Source organism: Andrena cerasifolii, chromosome 2 (assembly GCF_050908995.1).
Source record: "Andrena cerasifolii isolate SP2316 chromosome 2, iyAndCera1_principal, whole genome shotgun sequence".
NCBI classification, from domain to species: Eukaryota; Metazoa; Arthropoda; class Insecta; order Hymenoptera; family Andrenidae; genus Andrena; species Andrena cerasifolii.
This window is the reverse complement of record NC_135119.1, coordinates 876,497-899,065: the sequence shown is the minus strand read 5'-3', so window position 1 is coordinate 899,065 and position 22,569 is coordinate 876,497. Positions and strand designations below refer to the sequence as shown.

Sequence of the window (22,569 nt, the reverse complement as noted above, 5' to 3'; positions counted from 1 at the left end):
GGACTGTGTTTACGGAAGACCAGGGCAAAACCTGGGCCCTAAAGGGTAAAATAAGTTATTAATATAAAATAATTTATATTGCTGCTCTTCTAATGCAGTACATATATCTTACTGAAATGGATTTGTATTTAATATGTGCTGACAATGAGACAATTTTTAATAGCCAGTAGCAAAGCTTAATTGGTGTATTTTAATAATGATAAACAGTATCTTCAATTTCTATTTTATTTTATTAAAATCGAAGATGTAACACTTCATCTATACGGCCCCGGTTTTGTCCTGATCCTCCCTAAACACAGTCCTGCAAGAGGTAGCAGGGGGCCACGTTTAGCGGCCCATACCCAGCAAGATATCGGTTAAGACCCCGCTGAGTGACCTCACACCTAAGTCACTATAGCTCGTAGAGGTACTATACGTAAAAGTATCAGCTTTACGCATATGAAGAGAAACCGGACTTTTTGTATCGGTTTCTATTTATCCGTGGCCACAGAATAAGCTGAAATTTTTTTTTTAAATGTGGACTATTTTCATCAATATCTTTCGAACCGCTTAACCAATTAAAGATCCCATTATACATATTTGTTCATCATTTCAATGTCTTTCATTTGGTACCAAGAACGACCAAACCGAGCATATCTAGCTCCAGATATGGTTTTTAAAGTGAAAAGAAGTAAAAGAATTGAAAAAATCACAATATCTTAAAAACTGTTGCATAAAAAAATTTGGTAATTATTTAGAAATTTTCCGTCCTCACCGATTTCAATGATTTTTGGATATGTTGTCGGGGACACGATTCTGAACAACTTTTTCCTATACATGTTACCGCGGTTCGACCTTCGTTTCCGAGATATTCGCGAAAAACTGCTGCTACTACACAATGTATTCTGCCATATACCCACCTACAGTACGCGTCCGTGGCAGCGTATGCCCAGCACGGGACAAAACAAATGACGAAGCTGACCTTCGTTTCCGAGATATTTGCGAAAAACTTCTTTTGACTTATTCCGACGCAACGCAGTCCACTTTCCAACTTGTCCCGGGTATTAGTATTGGTTGGGGCTAGATTAGGGCGGGGGGCGCGTAAAGCGTGATAGCGAACTGATGTGAGTTTAGAGATTTGAACCAGAAACTTGCGGATGCCCGTCAACACCCCGACTCATATCGGTTTGCTACCATGCTTTACGCGCCCGCGAGTGCTAATCTAGCCCCAACCAATACTAATACTCGGGACAAGTTGGAGAGTGGAATGCGTTGCGTCGGAATAAGTCAAAGGAAGCTTTTCGCAAATATCTCGGAATCAAAGCGCAGCGTCGGCATTTGTTTTGTCCCATGCTGGCGCATACGCTGCCACGGACGCGTAGGTAAGGTGAATGTTCCAATACCTGAACATTTAAGGTACGGCGGAAACGCGATTGAGAATTTTGCAGTTATACAAGTCGATTTATGTGAAAACGATTTTGCAATTACATGGGGCACTGTGTGTACCTTATGATTTTAAAAAAATCAACATGTTATTGAATTGCATAATTTTGTAAAATATTGAAAATTCATATTCCTTACAATGGCCCAATATCATGACAGTTTAACTAGTATGCTCCGGTGTCCCGATTTTACTGTCCCATTACCTGCACACATGATGAAACAACAGCAATTTGGATATTTTCTAGGGAAATTAAATAAAAAAAAAACACAATAGTTTTTCCTATTGGCATATTTTTTCTGTATAAATAATTTATTTAAATCAGTAAACAAACTTGAGTAAAAACAATCTATTATTGAATGACTAATTTTAAAGCTATGTGTATTCGTGTGTGACACACGAATTTTGCACATAAATATTGAATTGAATATTATCATTAAAACAAAATAACAAGAATACAAAGTAATAATTGGTAAGGTGTTAAATAATGATTTTAATATTGTGTCAAGAATAACTCGTGCTTATTTCACAGTTTGCACAAATGGTCAGGTTTAGGGCCATTCCGAGATTGCACTGTACCAGTAGATAGACACGAGAATAAAAAACTAATACGAAATTTAATTTTAATCTTCCAATCAAAAAAGAATACTACGAGGTACCATGTTACTAAATATGTATTAGTTGTACCAATATACTAAACATTATTAATAATATTCGCTTAAGAAAAAGTAGAGACTGTTTAGCAAATCAGATAAAAGCAATACTAAAATGGTGTAAACTGGAGAGTTCAAGAGAATTTATTTTTATTACGAGTGTTACAAGTTTACTAAAAAAAAAATATGTACATGAATACATTTTATTAAATATCTGAATAATTGAATAAAATAGTTCTTTTATGGATAAAGCGAATATTAAATGTAATAATCAGTATTATTTACACTAGTGTCTAGGTACTGGGACGTGTCCAGGTATTGGGACATTTATCTTATATGACAAAATACATTTTGCAGTAGCAGCAGTTTTTCGTGAATATCTCGGAAACGAAGGGCGAGCGGCGGTAACATGTATAAGAAAAAGTTGTTCAGAATCGTGTCCCGGACAACATGTCCAAAAATCATTGAAATCGGTGAGGACGGAAAACTTCTAAATAATTACCAAAAATTTGACCTTGATTTTTTAATTCAGCGGGAGAAAATTCATAAGAAAAGTTACCTCTCATCAAATGTACATCTTCAGTGTAAACTAGTGTAATATGTATCCTCTATGTTGTTTTAAAAGTTTCCTCAGTTTGCCTTAGCTTGCCTCAGTTTGCCTCGGCTTGCCTCATGCGGGGCGCACAGAACGAAAAATCTCAATTTGTCCAGCCCGAGGCATTCGAGTCTGCCTCGGCTTGTCTCATTCGCGTTCGTGCTCAAGTCTGTACGCGGCCTTATATTGGCACATCATATAAATAGCATTAACAGGTAAGTTTTACTAATCTGACGTAAAACAATGTAATCCCGGCATATGCCAATGTTACCCCGTGCTGCCAATGTTCCCCCAGTTTACGTAATTGAAACACATTGTGCTCAACATAGCAAAATGATGTTTACTTTTTTCCGAACTGGACTAAGCATTTCATCTTACCACAACGTTAGTGATCTAATTAACAATAGTTATTTATGTATGGTACGCACAGCTAAGACTTTTGTATAGCGGGCTAAAATATGTATATCGACATTTTTTACAGTTGAATTTTATCTACGTAATACTAGATTTTTAAGTTCTTTACATTTGTTCTGTCTTGCTGATAAACATTTCGTGTCATTTTAATATAACAATAACTATTTAATGTCGTTAATTGATTTGCCATAGTGTACATTAGACTGGGTTGGAAACAAATTTTGGATTCTTCCCTCGTCATAGTAAAAAAAAGTTGTAGCTTGCTTAAAAAGTAATTACATATTTTCTTCATTAAAAAAAGAAAGGATTAGCCGCGCCCCTTGGACCCTAAATGGTAGACTGGGTCGAAAACGATAAAAAAAAACATTTTTTTTAAATGTGACTTGACATAGTGGGAAAAAGGTTTTGAGGTGTGTCAAAAAGCCCGCTGATTTTTTTTATAATTTTAAAAGTAAATGGAGTCAGTCAAAGGGGTCGTATTATCAAATTAATAATTTTTGTAGATCATAGGACGCAATCGTTTTCCACCAAGCTAGTAAGTAACCAAAACTTTATTTGTTGAATTATCTCAATGTTACCCCGCTAGCAAAAGGGAATGTGTATTATATGTAGGTATGTATAGCCGATAATACCTATGTATACTATACTACACTTTTTTTCATTTAGTTTCCATTTTTGCAACTCTCCGCCAATTAATTTAGAGATGGCAATGGTGTCCGGATAATGGAGAAGTCGCTCTAAACATCCTCATACACGAGTAAAAATATGTATTACAGTCACGTAGGTATTTCTGCAAAAAACAAATGTTCGCGTGAAATTTCGCAACGACATGGCGCAAATTCGTGTGACGTCGCGCGATGCTCAGTTCGGGCGAAAACATGTCCATTATAACTATATCGGTATGCCGAACTGATCCAGCCCGATTTCTTCTTTCGGACCCAGTTTGAAAATTTCGGGGTGTCCGACAGAATCAAGCTACCCGACCATTCGTATGTCGCGGGGACCCGTTCGAGCTGGCCCTATTTTGACATAGTAAGGAGTAGTGGAGGGGGAACCTCAGGGGGACTTGGATACTTCTTATCTTTCAATTCTCGATTTTTTTTTGTCTTACACCCTTAAATTGTAAAACTTGGTGAGAAAATGATGTGTGCAAAATTTCAAAGTGAATGGACAACGGGAACCCGTACCGCATTTGAGTTAATGTTTTGAAATTGTAGTGACTCCCCGTAAATTTCGAACACAATTGTTTGTGTTCGGCGATTTTTGAAGTGTCACTGAACATTTATTAATAAAAGTACAATTTATTAGGGGTATAAGGGTATTATTTGTGACTTCTTGATGTAGATTGTAGATCATATGCTACGTCATAAGGTAAGTTCAGGTAATAAGGCCCAGCAGGTAATAAGGCCCACCTGTAATTTATCCTTGGTAGGTCAATCCACAATCTTGTTAATGCCATCTATTGCTTTTACTTCGTACGAAATGTCACTCGAAGAACACCCACGCGATTAATATAACATTTGCCGGCTGCAAATTCAACAAATATTTCCTCCGCAACTGGCGTTGCTGCAGTTATAAGAATCACGTTGGTTTCTTGATTTTGTATTAGGAGTACGCACTATCCAATTACTGTACAACTATAGGTATGTATAAGTATATATGTTGGCAACATATTTCCAAAAAAATTGAGGATTTAGTAAAGTGCACGTTTAACATATAACCTCGGCAATGAGGAAGTGACAAAGTAGATAATAAGGCCCACCAAAATATTAAGTGGGCTTTATTTCTTGTCGCTTCTCTTCTAAAGCAGGAGCGATATTGAGAAGAGCCCCAAAGAACGTACCATTTCAACCGGAAGGAAAAAGACAAGAGTGTGTGAACAAGAGCCCATGCCATCCACCTCCAGAAAAAACGTGGACGGTAACTCTGCAGACAGTTGGTTTTGCAAATTATGCAGAACTGCATTCAAGACAGATATGCAACAGTGTGTCATGTGTCTCACCTGGATACACGAGGAATGCGTTGGGCTCACACCTGAGGTCGATGATGTCCTTGTTTGCCCGAATTGTACATATTAAATAGGTGGGCCTTATTACCTGCACTACAGGAAATAAGGCCCGTTCACAAGGTTTTTAAAATCCTATTAATTTCCGTATTTGTTTTGTTCATATATTGTTACAAATATTACAGTGCATAGTTTAATGTCCATAGATTTCTATAAAACAAAAACTTTTGAAAAATATGTACAAGTTTTTTTTTAAAAATTATAGAACCTTAGGTGGGCCTTATTACCCGAACTTATCTTACTCAATATATCTGACTGCCCGCACATCCCTATTCAAAACTGAACAATCAATGCATATTAGATAGTAGTTTATCTTATGTATCATTTAAAATCCTAGTGTAAATACAATTATATTCTTACACGTTCAGTAATGGGTCCAGTTACCTTACACTGAAATCAATTCATGTGATATTTCAAATTTTTGCAAGGGATCATTAAGAGATATGTGAAACATCTGTAGTACACATATAAATATTTGCACAAACGGTTAAGGCATCAGTTAATTTCTATCTCTGCATGAGTGTAACGGAGACAAAAAGTTAGCCAGATGATTCAGTTAGAACCCAGATAGTACACGACGTCTATAAGCCGTCTTTAAGACGTCTTTCAGACTTTCAAGTGGTCTTAAAGACGGTTTATAGACGTCGTCTGCTATCTGTTAACCCTTTCGGTACCAGCGCCGGATATATCCGGCATCCATCTGATAACCTGTGTGGACTAGTTCTCGATATATCTGGCGGCACGGAACGAGCCGTCGTTCCTAGCACCGACTTTAGTCGGCATCTCCAATAGTTTAAAAAAAAAAAAAATAGTTAAAAGCACTTTCGCGGAAATGTACGCGGTACCGAAAGGGTTAACAGTGTCTTTAGGTTAGATATACGTGTAGCGACACCTATAAGTTTGCTTCGCTTGGTCAGGGGATTGCGACGTTGCCGTGGTTTCATAAGCTATCGAGATACATATCGTGCCGACAGCACAATTTTCTCAGGTTATAATTTATTTCCTTAAAACGGTGTAGTGAAGACGATTGAAACTTGGCAGATATTTTCATCTATCCATATACTACAAGTACAAAAAAAATGAAAACATTGGTAATATTCGTTCGACATTTTTTCAGAGGTTTTATCCGTCAAGGTCGTCTCTTTCCATAAAAGTACGTATAAAATCAGTGAAAATTGAAATCGTTATAACTCAACAACCGTTCAGTGGATCCGTTTAATTTTTTTGCAGCACACCAGGAAGACTATAAAGAACAATCTCACAAATTTTCATCAACTTGGTAGTATTTGGAAATAGGTCCCATACATCCTTAAATTTTATACATACACCCCAAGTTCTTATCCTTGCCGAATTATATTAATTTTGTCAACTAGGGTAAAACTAGGGAATTCATCACAAATTATGATAATTACAATCTTATATATGACATACTAGCCTATAAAAATCCATAAATCACAGTTCATTACGGTATATTCACAGTATGCGTTGTACAGCAAGGAATTTTTTTGTTCGTTCAAAAACGTACATACAACTGGCAATTCTGTTTTTATAACAAAGGACGCGAACTCCATAAACGATGTTTAATAATAAAACTATAAGACAGGATACTGTAGGGAAACAGTATTAGGACACTTTTACCGCTGCTGCTGATAGCTTCCAACGATCTAACGATCCTATACAACATTATCTACGACGAAACGTCCGGCAGCTGTATGGAAACAGAATAGTTAGGTATATCCTAACCGCGGCTGATAGGAGAACAGCGTGGCTCTCCCGTTTCTCTTTCTCCCAATCTCTCTGTCTTGTTACCCGTTATTATTCAGGAACTTTGCTGACAGCTCCCCGGATAGGTAGATAAGAACGTCCTCTGAATGCCGAAGCGCGCACAATGCTCCTTTGGAACGACGTGTACCCACGTTTCGCGGTTACTTTCCTCGTGCACAATTGCACCGGGCCAGAGTTTAGTGCATATCGCGTCCAGCACCACCCTGAAATCCCATATTTTCTTCGTTCACGCAGATTTGTCGGCCGCTTCCTGTGTCTGAACCATTTTCCTAATTTTATTGTTTGTCCTTTACCGCATCGCAACAGTAATCCCAATATTATAGCAACTAGAGTTAAGCTGGGGAATAAATCTAATTGAACCCAAGTAAAGAATAAACCGTTCGTTTAACAAACGTTTTATTACATTTAAGGCCTCGTTCAGATATACCAGTGTTGGCCACACGGTCTCTAGTTCGGTTGGATTAAATGAAATCGTATACACTACCGTGCGGCCGCTGCTCCTTTTCACCAAAAATAAGACCGCGCGTTTCCGCGCGTTTCTCTTCAGCTGCTACACAATCCCTCCTAAGATTTTCTGGTCTTGAAATATCATGCAATAAACATTCTGAGGTAATTGGAAAATGTTGGTTCGTACAGTCACAGATTGGGGTAAAGGGTTACAAAAAACCCATGCGTGAGTTTATCCATTACAATCGGGTGCACCCAATGTTCTCTTGAATTTTTTATATTCTCAGTTTCCCACCGGCAATAAACACTCCAGATAGACCGATAGCTGGCTACATAGGGGTCAACGTGACCCAATGCAGTCACAGTTCTTATTTAAAAATGTTGGATTAGTATTGCCGAATACGAAATCGCCGGTCTGCCGCGTCAGTCCGGGGAACTAACGGCGGGGGTGGACGGTCAAACAGGTAAAATTTCTAGCTTAATAACAACATTCTTGCAGTTCTGAAATTTCATATAGGGTAAGTCCGGTATAGATCGACCACCGGGAGAGTCCGGCCAGTGTTGATAGTTTAAGACTGATGCAAGATAGGACGCTGTGTGTCACTGACAGGAACAAATTAATGCGCCTGTTGTTTATCTCACATTGACCATTGTTACAAATCCATATTTAAATTATAAGATACAGTGAAGACTTTATGAGAGGCTGAAAGTTTTTAGACCAAGTTACAGTGCTGATGATATTTGAAAGACAGGTACCGTAAAATGGGGGAACATTGGCACATGCCGGGGTTACATTGGCACCTATACGCACGAACATATAAAGTCGCATTCGAGATCGAGATTTTAGGTACTCAATTGTTTCAACGTTTGCGGTTAGATATCCAATAATCGCCTGTCAAATAGATAACTTTGTTACGTTATACATTATATTATTAATAACATTAGATCGCAATAATGCCTAGATTTATAGAAAGCATTTATAGATTCCGATCTTGATAAAGCTTTACCTGATGTTAGAACTGGAATGTCTCAACAGCAAGCTAGTAAAAAATATAATACAAGTAGAGGTACTATTCAAAACCATTTGAAACGTTCTTGTACCAAGCGTGTGGGGCATCCAACTACTTTAAGCACCGATGAAGAAAAGTTATAGTAAATACAATGTTGGCGGTGGCTACACGGGGTTATCCTTTAAACCCATTTGACATGAAAGTAATGGTTAAAAAATATCTCGATAAAAAAGGAGTAAATATCCGTTACTTTAAAGACAATATGCCAGGACAAGATTTTATATATTCCTTCTTGCGACGAAATAATGCTGTTTCACGTGTAGCAAGTAATATTAAACGTTCAAGAGCATCAGTTACTGGAAAGGCAGTTGATGAGTATTTTGCTAGAATTAAGGATATCTTAGAAAATATGGAATCATCTTCTGTATATAATTTTGACGAAACAACTATAATTGATGATCCGAAATGTAAAAAGGTCCTTGTTCCTCGAGGTATGAAGCGAGTAGAAAGAGTGCAAGAACATTAAAAAATGTCTCTATCGATTATGGCATGCATAACTGCTAGTGGTGACTTGTTACCCCCTTTCGTTGTATATCGAGCACAACATTTGTACGACAATTGGGTAACAGGTGGGCCAAGTGGCACAAAATATGCTGCTACAAAAAACGGGTGGTTCGAAACCCACACTTTAGAACGCTGGTTCTTAGAAATTCTTCTTCCTCATGCGCAAAAAACGATTGGTAAAAAATTTGTAGTTGGGGACAACTTAGGATCACACTTTTCACCAGAAGTTATAGATGCATGCCAGGAGAACAACATTTATTTTACAACACTGCCACCAAACTCAACTCATTTGACCCAGCCTCTAGATTTGGCTGTGTTTAGACCTATGAAGACGAAATGGGCTAAGATTTTGAATAATTGGAGGAGAGAAAGCAGAATTACTGGACGTTTACCAAAATAGCATTTTCCAGGAATGTTGAAAAGACTGTGGGACAACATGTCTATTTCCCAAAAACATTTCCCGACATGCGGGTGAGACCGACCACTTGCAGTGCCAATGTTTTTGGTTGAAAATGAAAATAAATATTTGAAATTATCGCACACTATAATTTATATATACCCTAAATTGCTTGGGCTTTGCTTTAATTTGCACAAAATTGTTTACGCATTTAATGAACGATATGCAAAATGGCAGACCTGAAAGTGGAGGATAAGACCTTGGCAGACGTCAATGAAAAGCGCAGTACGTGGCTGACGCGCTCTAAACAGCCGACCACAGCGATTAAATTTTCTGGGTTAATTTATTGTTTTTGTACTGTGCACTGCTGAGTATTTTTCTGCTAAAATGGTAAAAAGCGCAGCGAACAGTCTACGTGGGAGAAAGTTTATTTTTTCCTAGAGTAGGTAGGCTATGCGGATTCTGGCTCATACTTGCAATATTGATTTTGACGCAAATATTCTAATTAAATGCTGCGATATTGATATTCTCATTATAATGCTGGGAAATATGCTTCACTTAAAAAGTAGTGTAAATATTTAGATAGAAACTGGAATTTCGTGCAACAAAAGATTTATTCGTGTCAATGAATTACATCAATCGCTAGGAGATCTGTTTTCAGGATTTCACGCTTTAACGGGGTGCGATTATAATCCGTCTTTTTATCGTAAAGGGAAGCAACGACCACTAAAACTTTTATCCAAATCTGAAGAATACCAACAAGCATTTTCAGATTTGGGTGATGTTTCATGTGACAGAAATGTTATATTCCTAATATTAGAAAACTTTCTTTGTGAAATTTACGGTATTTGAACTGTTCATGATGTAAATGAAGCGCGATTTCACTTATTTTCATGTCGGTATAAAATAAACAATATTCGCAAACAGTTTAAGGAGAAAAATATCAAAAATTTCGATTATGGCTACAACTTTTAACAAGGAGAGTATTTTAGGTGTCCGCCTGCGATCATTTTAATTCTTGGGTATGTTATAGAGGACCGAAAAATAAGAAATACGTGTTTTTTTATTTTTCCCCGTTTTCATATTTGGGGGATGAAAACTGCGTTCAAAGTTAGGGTTGAAAAATCATTTTTGTGGAATATCTCGAGAACTATTAGAGATAGGGGAATAGTGTCAATGGACGAATTTTGTGTCTTTGAATGCGAAATATGACTGACTCACCAGATTTTCAAAAAGTCCATTTGTTTAAATAATACATAAAAAATGGTTGTTTTTTGTTAATAATTCTTGTAAATCTTCATCTATTTTCATGGAAATTTATTTTCTTATACTTCACAGCCGAACCGAAAATACGGATAAATCAGAATTTGTATTTCCTACAAATTAAGAAATATAATTTTTATTGAAGTTTACTTATAGTAAGGTGTCCTCCTACAGGGAAATGTAGTTCTCAAGTAATCTAGAAATAAAATTCTAAACAAAACATATCTAATACGCATATAATTTCCTTTTGTATACTAGATATTACTTCTAGCGTGAAGAAAATTGCCATTTCGAGTACGAGGTGTCTGTAGCGCTACGTTCTATTGCAAGTGGCGCACTGCGCCCTTAACGTGATTGGCTATCGTAATTAGTTTCAATGTATGCGAAGACCTTAAAATATAGTTAGAAACATTTTGGTAAAAGTAAAATAGTATGTGCAAGTTCAATTCTTGTTTTTTCGTTTATAAATATATGGTAGTTCTGAAAAGGAGTAATTTACTTATTAGATTTGTGCTTGCTATTGTTTAGCACACTATAGGATCACGCAATTGGGAAAATTAATCAATTTAGACGACGTCAATTGTTAATGGATCGACAGTGGTTTTATTTCGTATGGAACATACATGTGTTTGTGGCTAACTACATTTTACAAGATTTCACTTGTTCTGCTATTTTTACCATGCTGAGATATCAGTTTGTTTATACATTCTTCAGATTCGAAAATAAAAGATAAATATATCAACTTACGTACTGCTGTTTGTTTGCGCTAAGTCGGTATATATTCCCTCGGTTTCTGGCTACTTGTTCAGTTGTACCCGAGTGTGTGACGAATCCACAGAAGTGACTTTGTAAGTACCATTTTCGTAATAGAAAATCATTGTTAATCCATTGAATGTGATCAACTTGTTGTTAGTATCATTTCAAAGTATGTATTTGATGGAAACTCCAATAACGAGATAGGAAATACGGTTAAAAGACTCCATTGAAAAGCTGTTGCTCGATAGTATATTTGAATTTAATGATATCGAAATATAGGAAGTAGCTTCATTAGACTTTCTAGCTCAGTTTAAAGAGTGTGAAGCGGAACCTGTGGTTGTAGACGATACAGATGAAGACTGGACTGAAGAATCATATACAGGAGTTTGTTCGCAGCGTGATAAAGATGTTGACATTGAATATAAGCGGCGCGCAGTTGAATTTTAGAAAGGAGCAGAGAAAACACGAAAGCTTACTACGGTTCAACATAATTTTCAACTTGTTTCTTCCGAACGTCAAATACGACGATGGGCTCATGAAATTGAAGCAGGAGGAAGTAAAAAAGAAAAGTTAACAAAAGTTTCCGAGTCTGTAGTAGAAACTGAGAAAAGCTATTGGCGCTGGTTATATTTTGAGCTCTGAACGCATACAAAGAGCAGGGTAATAACGACAACGCTTTTAAAGCTTCTAGAACGTGGGTAAATAATTTTAAAAAAGCCCATCGCATGGTTTCACGAAAAATAAGCAAATTTGTTACAAGAAAGGCAATAGAAGACGATGAAGTTTTGACAGTTAAAGCTGCAGATTTTGTTAAGGAAGTGAAGCCCTTGATTGCAACATATGGATCTCAAAATATATATAATTCAGATCAAAGTGGATTTCAATTAGAAATACATACTGGACGGACCTTATCAGCGGAAGGCCAAAAAAAATAGAATGTGTTGTACAATCTGTAGCGTCAACATCTCATAGTTATACGATACAACTGCTGATGGAAAACTGTTATCATCTCTCTTTATAGTTTTGCAAGAAGCAAGTGGACAGTTTGGACCAGTAGTTGCAAAAAGATTATTTAAGCCGTCAAACGTATACGTAACTGCATCGAAATCTGGGAAACTCACTTCTGGTAATGTATATTTTCATGTTACCCGAATGAAGAAATTTTTCATTAATAAGTCAAGTCTATCTATGTATAGTTATAACGAATGTTAATCTAATATTTCAGCTGATTTCAAGACCTGGTTGGAGGAGGTATTCTTTCCTAAAACAAATGGAGCAAGTGTATTATTGCTAGATTCTTGGAGTGGACACTGCGAACAAGATGCGCATAGTGCGAAACCAGCTGGTAAAGAATTCATAATTAAGAAAATGCCACAAGGTACCACGGGACGAATCCAGCCTCTGGATGTGTACGGATTTAGAGTGTGGAAAAATTACGTTAGACGCTTTTCTGACGATGTACTGTTATACAATTCCGATATTAATCTACATTTAAGGAATAATATTATTAAATTACAGTCGCTTGTGCACAACCCACTGTCTTCACCGAGATACGCACATTTATTTCAGTATTCCTGGTATAAAAGTGGGTATATAGACGAGAAAGCAGGAGATTTTGAGAACCCTGTGTACTTCGCTTTTGACCAGGATACACAAACAGCTGTAATTAGATGCTCGTGGTGTCAGAAATCATTTTGTTTAAAACACTTCTTTCACGAATACCATTTTTGTGATCAATATGAACCATAAGGTCTGCGATAATGTAAACACATTCATTTGAGGACGTAGCGCTACAGACACCTCGTGCTCGAAATGGCAATTTTGTTCACGCTAGAAGTAATATCTAGTATACAAAAGGAAATTATATGCGTATTAGATATGTTTTGTTTAGAATTTTATTTCTAGATAACTTGAGAACTACATTTCCCTGTAGGAGGACACCTTACTATAAGTAAACTTCAATAATAATTATATTTGTTAATTTGTAGGAAATACAAATTCTGATTTATCCGTATTTTCGGTTCGGCTGTGAAGTATAATAAAATAAATTTGCATGAAAATAGATGAAGATTTACAAGAATTATTAACAAAAAACAACAATTTTTTATGTATTATTGAAACATAAGGACTTTTTGAAAATCTGGTGAGTGAGTCATATTTCGCATTCAAAGACACAAAATTCGTCCATTGACACTATTCCCCTATCTCTAATAGTTCTCGAGATATTCCACAAAAATGATTTTTCAACCCCCCAAATATGAAAACGGGGAAAATAAAAAAACACGTATTTCTTATTTTTCGGTCCTCTATAACATATCCAAAAAACAAAATGATCGCAGGCGGACACCTAAAATACTCTCCTTGTAAGATCATTTTATATTACAAATATTTGGCAAGGACATACTATTGGACATCGAAGATGCTGAATGTGAAATATAACATGCTTATACGTTTATTTTAGATTATTAATTATTTTGTTTTCATAACGTTATATAATTTATTTCCAGTCCCTAGCACAGAATCTGAGACCGATACTGATGAAACCGACCAGTATGATAGCGATAAGGATTTTGATTACGATGCGTTTAATGAATAAAAACAATTTCTGCGCAAGAAGTATTAATTTACACCTCAGCTCCTTGACTGTATGATTTAAATATTGCCTCTGTTTTTCAAATATTTATGAACATTATAGGGATGAAAAGATCATTAAAGACGATTCATTCCGTAAAGTTACTCTACATACATGAGTGTACAATTTACATTTTTACTAATAATTTTACCTTCTGTCACGTCCTGAATTGCCGGTCCTCAGGACGAGGAGGGAGTTCTTGCCCCGTCGCTTCCGACGTAACCGTAACACCTAGGGCCAGCAGGTTACGCCGCAATGTAGTACTATGCGGAGCGGGTGGATTGGCTTTGAAGGATCGAGGAGGAAAAGAAGACGTGCGTTTCGTCTTGGGACCGTCCGCCAGACTCATCAGCAGGGCTATAGCTGACGGCCCCTGCTTTTTTTTATTTTTCTTTTTCAATGTTTTTATTCAGAAAATACAATGAGTGGATATCATATTGCTCGCTGTAGTGAATAATCTACCTCTTATCCTTGTCTCCTAGATTGCCAAATGGCTTCGACGACGCTAACAATCAGTATTGCCTGTCTACGTAATATACTTATAAAAATAGTTTCCTCTCTGTGAGGCTTCCCGATTGTGCCGGGTAACAGGTAACATTATCAGGTACTATGATCCGGAAACAAGCAATAGACATCTGTCTGATAAAACCGGAACAATATTTTTTTCTTTTGCCTCCTTCCTGGGAATACGCAGTATACACACATTCATACCGCTTATGGACTAGACCTTAAATCTATTTCTATACATATTTACAAAAGATATAAAGGGAACAACAAAAAGAACTGGTTTGCCATATATACAGTGATTAAATGATTTCATATCCTTCAACTATCCATCCTCCTGACGAGTCTGGCTTAGACCTAGTACGCTCAAGGTGGAGTTTCCTCTTCCAGCCACCAATACTTTTCTGTTTTTGACTGATGCCTCTTTGTAATATTCACCTTTGGTAGCGTCATGATAAATACTTTCCCTATATTTGCGGTTAAACAATCTAAATTCTGGCCATAAGTGATACGCTTATCCCACGACTTTCTATTTATGTGATAAATAGTAGGAATCTTATTTTTGTCCATTATTCTGCCTGTTTTGTCAAGAAACATAAAAGCTTCAGGAGGGAGGTGGCCTGGCTAAAGGGTATTCTTATAGTACTCATCGTTTGGGTATATAGCTCCTCTAATGAGATCATTGTTACAAATTTCAGGGATATTTGCGAAGTAGTCCCTTACCAACTTTATTATGTGGCTATCGATCCTGGGTGCCTCACTATATAGTTTTTGGCAGTTTTCATACCATTTGAAATTTGTTCTTTCGCTCGTATAAACTCTTGTACATGCCCTTAGGCAATTCCTTTCAAATTTTTGTATTTTTTCCATTAAATGTGGGCTTACGTTGTACCAGATGGGGCAACTATAGGTGAGGATCGGTCTGACTAATTGCATATAGCAGATGATTTTAATTCTATTATTAAGATAATTATAATAAAAGATTCTGATGTGAGTATGAAATGATTTGCGGGCTCTGTCGAGTTATATATCGATGTGCTTACTCAGTAGCATGCGTTCATCTAGATTGATTCTTAGGTATTTAACAATTTTCTGTTGCGGGATTACTATATTGTTTATTTTAATATTAAATGTTTTATAAGTTCTACGGAATGCTCTGGATTTATTTGCTAGTTTTCCCTGAATAATATTGTTTCGCACTTTTGGGGGTTTATCTTCAGTTTGCACGTTAAATAAAACTCGTTGATTTTGTCTATTATGCTCTGCATTCTTTCTTGTAATTTTAATACGTTTGTCCCCCTAATATATACTATAAGGTCGTCAGCAAAAAACAGGGTGGACAGATCACTAACGTCAGCTATTCCAAACAGATTCGGAATGTCCGCGTTGTAAAACTTGAAAAGCGTTGGGGCAGTAACTCGAAGATCAGATTAGGACTCGCTGTTCCCACTGATGTGTAAAATTTTGAATTGCGTGGCATGCTTGTTATTATTTTTAGAAGTTGCGGAAGGCATCCCTCTTGAAATAGTTTATAGACAAGGCCTTTTATCCACACCGTGTCGAAAGCCTTCTCTAAGTCTATAAGACATGCCGCTACGCTTTCCTTCCTTGCCAATGCATAATGTACGTCCGAGGTTAGTTTATTTAGAGCATGTGCCGTACTTAGCTTGTGTCTAAACCCAAATTGGTTATCTGGGATTATGTTTTTCTCATTGGGGAATCTTTCCAGCTCTATCTTGATCAGAATTTCAAAGATTTTGGATATATTTGGAAGTAAACTAATGGATCTATAGCTACTAGGGTCTGAAGGGTCCTTACCCTTCTTGTGTATTGGGACAACCCTCGCAGTCTTCGACTCCCTAGGGAAATAGCGATTGTTGAGGCAATTGTTAAAAATAATGTCATAATCTTAGATGGTTACAAAAAAATAAAGTTTTTAACAACCATGTTGGATGACGGCCCCTGCCCTAAACACACACGGGAACACAAGAGGACATAATTTGGACCTTGTATATATATATATGAAATGAGATTGGGAGTTAGGACTAGCGAGAAGATTAGACCTCTGGTGGCGCTCGCCGACACTAAATCGCGATACCGTGGTGGGGCCGGGACGTCACACTACAAGTAATTTAAAAAAAAAATTAAAAAGAATAAAAATGACACTGTAACATTAAGTGACCAAAAAATAAAAGGTAAACTTGCCGATGAACTGGGCCCTCGCCGATTTCGATCATCTTCACATATGTTGTCAAAGTCATCATTCTGAACAACATTTCCCTTTAAACTTTATGGCGGTCGGCTTTGGATTGCGAGATATTCGCAAAAAACTTTACTTCACACTAGATTTACCGAGTTTAACACATACTCATATCGGTTCGCTACCATGCTTCACGCGCTCGCTCGCGGGCGTGCGCTCCCCGCCCCATCTAGCCCCAACCAATACTAATGCCGTCGGCTGTGAAGCAGATTTCAATTTACGCCGAAAGATTTTCATATGTTTTTGGCAACATATGTCAAGGTCATTGAAATCGGTGAGGAGGTAGCTTTCAGTATATTATGCCGAAAGTTTTTTATTAATATCTCCGAAACTAAGGCCGACCGCCGCAAAGTTTAAAGGGAAATTTTGTTCAGAATGACGACCTTGATAACATATGTGAAGGTCATCGATATCGGCGAGGGCCCAGTTCATCGGCAAGTTTACCGAATAAAAATGACAAAATGATCGTCGGTGTCCGTTGGTTGCCTAAGCCCCGGTGCACACGAGCGGTATGCGTCATTTTGCAGCCGCGTCAATGTAACGTTGTGTGCCAGCAATACATATACGTATATGGAGAGATATATGAAATATATGTATATTTTGCGGCAGTATTGTCGTATTGACGCGACTGCAAAATGGCGCAGGCCGCTCGTGTGCACCGGGCCTAAAGGCTCCCGTTCCAATATGCAACTGCGGCCGACGGCGGTCCCACTAGTGCAAGGGAGGAACAGATGCATACTTCTCCCTTGCACTAGCGCGCAAGCCACGTACTGCGCTTTTCATCGACGTCTGCCAAGGTCTGATCCTCCACTTTGAGGTCTGCTATTTTGCACATCGTTCATTAAATGCGTAAACAATAAGTATATGAAATTTCGGAACTGCAAGAATGCCGTTATTAAGCTAGAAATTTTACCTGTTTGACCGTCCACCCCCGCCGTTAGTTCCCCGGACTGACGTGGCAGACCGGCGATTTCGTATTCGGCAACACTAATCCAACATTTTTAAATAAGAACTGTGACTGCATTGGGTCACGTTGACCCCCATGTAGACAGTTCTTAGACTAAGAGGTATGTACACTGCTTCTCGCACTTCCATAGAGCAACTGAATGACTCTTTTCATTGTGTCTATATACATACTTAATTACTTACACATCAGTATGGAAACCACGTGGCAAACAACACCGTGTCTCAACAAGGACCAACTATCAATGGGTTCGTTTTACACTTAGAATAAAGGATGGTAGGAGTTCGAACTGAGATAGTATTATCTTGAAACTGACTTAGCTTTGTAATCGTAATGAATTGGAACTAAGGAGAAACGGTGAATATTAGTCAATTTGGAAGTAGAAGGGGTGGTGACAAAACACAGTTCTGTTTAAGATTTCAGAAGAGTGGTAGTACAAAGCTAGGATGATGTAGTGTTTTATCAATACGCATAATGCAGTGTTTATGAACGAGAAGAAAGCTGACGAGGCAGGAAATCAGGAGTCACGCGTAAATTGGGGTGAGTAGGCACATATATTGCACATGGAATATTTGAAGGTTATAAATCTTTGGTAATCATTTCTTTATACGAAGAAAATACAAACGCGTTAAATCGTTGCAGAATCACTTACTTTGATCTCGAATAATTGGAAGTCTATGAACGAAAAGACAGAGGGAGGGTTGTTGGAGCCGGCATTTCTCATAATGATTTACTAGCGAGGGTGTGGTTTAAATTGTTCCCGCGCCGGCTGACAAATTAAGATCTGATAGAGGGATGATCCCGGAGGCTGCTGACTTTTAGATTTTCATAAGGCATCGACCTGCCACCCTACTCGAGTTCTTACATTTCCCTCCTTTCGCTCTGTATTTCCCGAGCTCAATTCCTTATCCGATCCGCCAGCCTTCCTTCTTTGGCTGTGCCTTTCAATTTTCTTTGTTAAATCAAAAACTTCGCTTAACGAAAAGGAAACTATCCTGTGCGTTTGATGTGAACTATAAAAATGATGGTCGAAGCAACAGTATTTGACATTTTCTTAAAGAGTGACCCAAAAATAGCCTCTTTTTGAGCCCACGATTTTGGAACTGAATTTTATGCGAAACGACACCTTATGATGAGACATCAATCACACGAATTTTTCAAGTTGAGGTGACAATTAATTTCTGGGATATGGGAGCTCAAAGAAATGAAAATTCGTTAACGTGTCAGATCAGATGTACCGTCTTATATATCAATCCGATAATTTAAACAATTATTTCCAGGGGTTTTCCTGACTGCTAATGACGAATTTGAACTTAGATTTTCAAAATTCACGAACAAAAAATAAAAATCATTAAATATAAATGACTGTGTAGTGGGTGCTTTTTTAAATATCGTTCACCATATTGAATCGGCCATTGTGAGTTTTGCTGACAGCTAACAATGAATTTGAACTTAGATTTTCAAAATTCACAATGGTCGATTCAACATGGTGGGCGATATATTAAAAAAACACCCACTACAGAGACATTTATATTTCTTGATTTTTATTCCTTTTTTCGTGAATTTTGCAAATCTATGTTCAAATTCGTTGTTAGCAGTCAGCAAAACCCCTGGAAATAATTGTTTAAATTATCGGACTGACATAGAAGTTCGTACATAGAAGCGTATGAGTTGACACGTTAACGAATTTTCACTTCTTTGACCTTTCATATCTCAGAAACTAATTGTCACCTCAACTCTAAAATTTGTTGTGATTGATGTCTCATCATAAGCTATCATTTGGCACAAAATTCAGTTGCAAAATCGTGGGCCCAAAAAGAGTCTAAAAAAGGCTTCATTTTTGGGTCACTCTTTAATATCTTCTATAAAATTCAACTTTGTTGATGTATGTTCAGTATATCCGTGAAAGCGTCCAGTGTGTACAGCGGTACGAATTGTACTGATTTTTTTTACCTACTAAATAACTCTCAGTGTTTTTATACACAAAAAAATCTACAACTCCGATGCCAAACTCGAATCTTAAGCGGCCTCTAGATGGCCAATATTATTGTACAATATATTGCACAATACTTATGTTGGATGACCCTAGACCAGGCATGCACAGGACCCCCAATTCCGGGTGCGATCGCACATTCGAGCTCGAATTGAGCTCGAGCACGAGTTCCGAACTCGTTCAAGGACAAGCGAGTCCGCCAACGGAGTGGGGTGCGGCTGGAGTAGTGGGAGCGGAGTGTGTAATACACAGGTTGCTGCAGGGGTCTCCAGAGTTTGACGCTCTGAAAATAAGGCACATTTTGTGGAATTTTTTTAAAGAAAAGTATTGAGAATTATAATTCCAAACTTTGTACTTTTATTAATTGAATTTTGAAAAATGTGTTCAAATTTTTGTACGCAATAATAGTCATTTGGTTCAAAGTTATAATGGTAGGAATAAGAAGGGTTTGAAAAAAAGTTTATTGCTGGGGAACATGATTTTGGCTGTCCTAATCATCTGAAACAAAAAACGCAAAATTTTTCTTAAGCTGTATGAGTGTGGTTATCGTATGAACTAAAATGAATGAAAAATGTTGAAAAGCACAAAACTGCTTGTATTTCAAATGAAAACATTAATTTTTGGGAAAAGCATTTGTTAGTGTTCTGTGTTGCAAAATTGGATTTTTGCAAATAATTACTTCATTCTAGTTTATACGATAACCACACTTATATAGATTAAGAAAAATTGTACTTGTTTTGTTTCCGATGACTACGACAGCCAGAATCATGTTCGCCAGGATCAAACTTTTTTTTAAACCACTCTTACTGCCACCATTATAAGTTTGAACAAAATTATTATTATTGCATACAAAAATTTAAACATATTTTTCAAATCTCAATTAACCCTCGGTATCCTGTGCCTGAGTCAATTTTGACCCACCGCTTGAGATCGCTAACATACACAGTGACGGATGTGTATGTCAGTTGCGGCCAAGCCATCATTTAGCTGTTGGGGGTGTCATAAAAACATGAACAAGACCTTTCCGGTAACTACGTTGGAGCAACAATGGGAAGCTCGAGACAATAACATATTTTCCTTAGAGAAAACAAAATGGGCATACGGCCTCTGCAGTCATACAGTTCTCCACCAGGAGACATTATACCGAGGAGTGGGGAGTGAGCATACTACGGTCGAGCTCGAGGGCGCATCGACTGCCCAAGGGCAGTCTTAATGTGCACCCCTGCCCTACACGGTCAATATCGTACATTCAGCGGACTATCTCTTTTCTTTCTGTTTCCTACCCCAATGCCAGGGAAACATTCTTTAATCTATGATAAGAACATCTTCTTTTGATCATCACGCGGACCACAAGATTAATTTTCGTCACGGTCAGCGCTCAGAACATCATTATAATTTATTTATCTAGAGACGCGGTAGCGTCTCGACGCCAAGTACATGAAAGACACCCTGTATATGTTGACTGTCGCTGCCACGTATCTTTTACTCGTAATCCGGCTATTCTAACCTAACCTGAAACTTATTTCATTAATATCTCATCACGCCTGCAATATTTTTTAAATTTAAAGGCATTTTTCTGGTGTAAACCGCATATAAGCTTTCGAATAAGACCAAATTCAATAAAATCGATCCACGCATACCAGAGATATCGTAATATCGTCTCATGGATCTCTTAGAAACGGTAGGATTTTCTTCTTCTTCTCCAAGCAAATCTTTTATACAGTGTGATCTACGTCAGACTATGTACGCATAAATTTGCAGCTAGGATGTTGCATACGCAATTATTCATTCAATGATCTTGACATATGAGCACGTGTGATAATTTATAAATAATTAGTAAATGTGTTCTATTTCAGTTAACGATGCAGACGAAGAGAATTATTTCAAGAGTTGAAAGAGAAAGTAACCCTGTTGCACGAGCAAATGGAATAACCACATTGTCATGTATCAACTTAATAAATTTTTTTTTTTTTAAATATTTCCTTTTCCATTTTATTTTACTGACTGCCATTGCCGCCACGGCCCCGACCACGGCCACGGTACTGTTCCATTATATTACCTCACAAGGGATGATCCCGAACCCGAAAATTCAAAAAATTCTAAAAATTCTAAAACTTTGTGTAGATGTAGGGGATTACCTCCTGAACAACATGCAATTTTTTTTGCTACCCAAATTCGTTCGAAGCGGGTGAAATTAACTCTTGAAAATTCAGGTATTTTCCGATTTTGTGTTATAACTCGCCAACATTAAGACATAGAAAAAAAGTTTCAAGACAAAAGTTACTTCTTTTAATTAGATCTACCATTTGGTAAAAAAATATTTGAAAATTCACAAGTTATAACACAAAATTGGAAAATAACCGATTTTTGGGGGGGTCAATTACACCCCCTTAGAGTGAAGTTGGGCATCGAACAAAAATTGCGTTGTAATTAAGAGAAAATTTCCTACATAATCACAAAATTTCAGAATTTTTTGCATTTCCGGGTTCGGGATGTTCCCTTGTCAGAGGGTGACGGCCTGGGCCCTCATCATCTGAACGGCGCACAGTGGTACATAATGACATGTTTTGTTCAAATCACCCTACAGGTCGTAATTTTTCAGAAAACTTGACGATTCTTTTTTTAAATTCTTCGCAATTAAATTCTCTATCGATCTGTCCGGCCGAAATTTTGAATTTCGTTGCTGATTTTTTTATATTTAGCGAATTATACAGCACTTTTCGAAGATCAGTATCTGTGGGCTTTTTGGCCGTCTGTTCCGAATTTAAAGTCAAATTTTCGAAATTGAAGGTGGTGAATCTAGTATGCCGAATACAGTTGACTTTTCTGACTCAATATTGATGAGCA

At 37.4% G+C, this 22,569-nt stretch overlaps 1 protein-coding gene across 1 annotated transcript; it reads left to right on the top strand.

The window, feature by feature from the left end:
- The first annotated feature begins 9,580 nt into the window (after positions 1-9,580).
- Positions 9,581-13,433, top strand: LOC143366369 (uncharacterized). Its single transcript, XM_076807426.1, is given in 7 exon segments — positions 9,581-9,635; positions 10,012-10,133; positions 11,713-11,938; positions 12,006-12,290; positions 12,293-12,352; positions 12,355-12,495; positions 12,595-13,433. Coding segments are annotated over 7 exon segments (1,413 nt in total). The 3' UTR covers positions 13,119-13,433.
- Positions 13,434-22,569: the final 9,136 nt, after the last annotated feature.